Source organism: Halyomorpha halys, unplaced genomic scaffold (assembly GCF_000696795.3).
Source record: "Halyomorpha halys isolate HHAL.00 unplaced genomic scaffold, Hhal_1.1 Scaffold143.1, whole genome shotgun sequence".
Taxonomy (NCBI): Eukaryota; Metazoa; Arthropoda; class Insecta; order Hemiptera; family Pentatomidae; genus Halyomorpha; species Halyomorpha halys.
In genome coordinates, this window is record NW_027114557.1 from 1,147,575 (window position 1) to 1,150,191 (window position 2,617).

Below are 2,617 nucleotides of genomic sequence, written 5' to 3' on the forward strand. Positions count from 1 at the left end.
TTGGAGAAGTTTGTCGGGGGGTGCGGTCAGCAAAGAACAACATAAATAAACAAAACCATATTTATTTATTTTATGCCGAATATATATATATAAAATTATGTTTAATATTCCCTATTAAATGGTTTAATCAATAATATCTAAAAAAACAAAAACAAAAAAAAAACAGAAATATATAGAATTTTTATTAGTAGGATGATAGCCCGGGTAGCGGTCAATTAAGGTATCAAAATAGTACAAGAGAACTATTTATTGTAAACCAAGGTTTCACCCCACTTTGCAGGGCTTCGTCAGGGTTGTGAGAATGAAGTTCTGCGACCAACATGGGAAACGTTGTTATACCATAAATAGTTTTCTTTTATTATTTTGATACCTTTATTGACAGCCACCGAGACTATCTTCATACTATATACTTCATATCATTATGTAATTACTCTTATTTATTTGTAAATATTTAATTTTAGATGCTTTTAAATACATAACATGCAGAGATGGAGGTGTGGACATCCTTGTCAACAATGCAGGAATGTTAAATGACGAATCATGGGAATTGCAATTCGACACTAATGTTGTAAGTATTATATTTTACATTCTTGTCGAGTGAATATAATTTCTTGTTATCTAATCTTCAGTATAGTTGTACCAGACTCAAACCAGTGGCGTTGATTCCGGTGGTTATAGTAAAAGAACACAAGAAAAGAAAAAACGGCGGTTATTTCACCCGTTTTTTATTACTTTAATATAAACTATGTATTACTAGTCAAAATTGATGATTATGCCAAGTATAGGTAGGGGGAATAAATAAATGGCGGCTGTTTCAAAAAGTTTAAAAGATTATTTTTTTTTTCGGAGCTCCATATCTTTAAAACTATCAACAACACAAAAAACCTAAGACAACATTAGGGGTATTCATGATCTATGTTAAAGCGTGTTAAATGGAAAAACTCGTGTTAAATCGAAAAAAATTGCCTTCTTTTGCCGTGGTAAAACGAAATAACATTTAACATGGCTGAGAGTCTGTTACTTGGTCAGTTAAATCGAGAATGACGTCACACAATAGACCAGTTGAGATCGCCGCCATATTAGTTCTTGTGACTTTCAATACAGTTGTCAATTAGCTCATCTTCATTCTCTTCTTCACAAGTTTGAAGATCAATAAGACACTCATAAGCTAAACTTTCACACAAATTCCACTTTTCACTCACTCTAGGCATGCTTTAATTAATTACTTAAATCAAAACTGAAGTAAACAATAACATGAGGGTCAGGAAGGAAGGTTATAAACATAAAGGCTTACATAACAAGTTGCTGAGAAAATCCGCTAGGGACTCTTATGCATTTAACGTTTAACATGACTTCAAATAGGGCTGCTCACAATCCTATAGTTATAACATTTAACATGGTAAAACATATAACATTTAACACAACATCATGAATACTCCTATTATTTAAAGAAGAGTAAATTATTTCAAATAATGAGCCCTAATAGAGCTATTTACGTACAATAGTTCTCGAGATATGGTTATTTAAAAAAGCAACATTTCATAAACAAATGCCTGAAAAATGAGAAGTTAATGAATTTATTTTGAGAAATCTATATCTAAAAATTATTCGACGTACAGATGTCTATCACCACTCAAATTAAAGCTAGTTTAAAATACTATAAAGTAGTTTATGACGTTTATCTTCCTAAGATTTTATTGTATTTGCACAAATAAATTGATTTATAATAGTTTGGACAAAATTTCTTGTGCAAAAGTTAAATTCATACGTGAATATTATAAAACTTACGAACATACGTTAGATAAACTACTTCATAGTAAGTTAAATTACCTTTATTTTGAGTGCTGGCAGACATATGCACATCTTATGGTTACTGAGATATATTTTTCAAAAATCAAAAATTTTATTCGAACAACTAGATATTAACATTTTGTGAATTTACTTTGTCAAAATTATAAAAAATACTACTCCTACGAAGGTAAACGTTATAAACTATTTTATAATAAATTTAACTAGCTTTGGAGAAGTTTGTCGGGGGGTGCGGTCAGTAAAGAACAAAATAAATAAACAAAACCATATTAAAACCATAATTTGTTAGTGAATTTATTTTGAGAAATCTATATCTCAGGAACCATAAGACGTATAGATGTCTTATGTCAGCACTCAAATTAAAGCTAGTTAAAATGAGGTGTAGATAGTTGACCGTAGATTAATGCTTGGAGAAGTTTGTCGGGGGGTGCGGTCAGCAAAGAACAACATAAATAAACAAAACCATATTTATTTATTTTATGCCGACGTTTCGACCTGAGTTTCTGGTCTTCATCAGGGCTATAGAACAAAAGAGATAACAACAACATTTAGAGTAACATACAATTGAAAAGGAACAGTATATAAACAAATTTAGAATTAAATCATAAATGATAAAAAATTGGTAACTGATAATTGAATAGTACAAAATTTTAATTGATTAATAATCATGGAATTGTATGGTAGTATTGATAATCGTGGAATTGTATGGTAGTAAATTTACTACCATACAATTCCACGATTATCAATCAATTAAAAATTTGTACTATTCAATTATCAGTTATCAATTTTTTATCATTTATGATTTAAT

The 2,617-nt window shown here is 29.7% G+C and overlaps 1 protein-coding gene across 1 annotated transcript in view; it reads left to right on the plus strand.

Moving 5' to 3' along the window:
* LOC106678441 (15-hydroxyprostaglandin dehydrogenase [NAD(+)]) overlaps window positions 1–2,617 on the plus strand; it is a 27,516-nt gene that overhangs the window by 12,347 nt on the left and 12,552 nt on the right. The window contains exon 5 of the mRNA XM_067051712.1: window positions 462–568. Within this exon, the coding sequence (XP_066907813.1) occupies window positions 462–568 (107 nt within the window). The remainder of the gene's footprint in view (window positions 1–461; window positions 569–2,617) is intronic.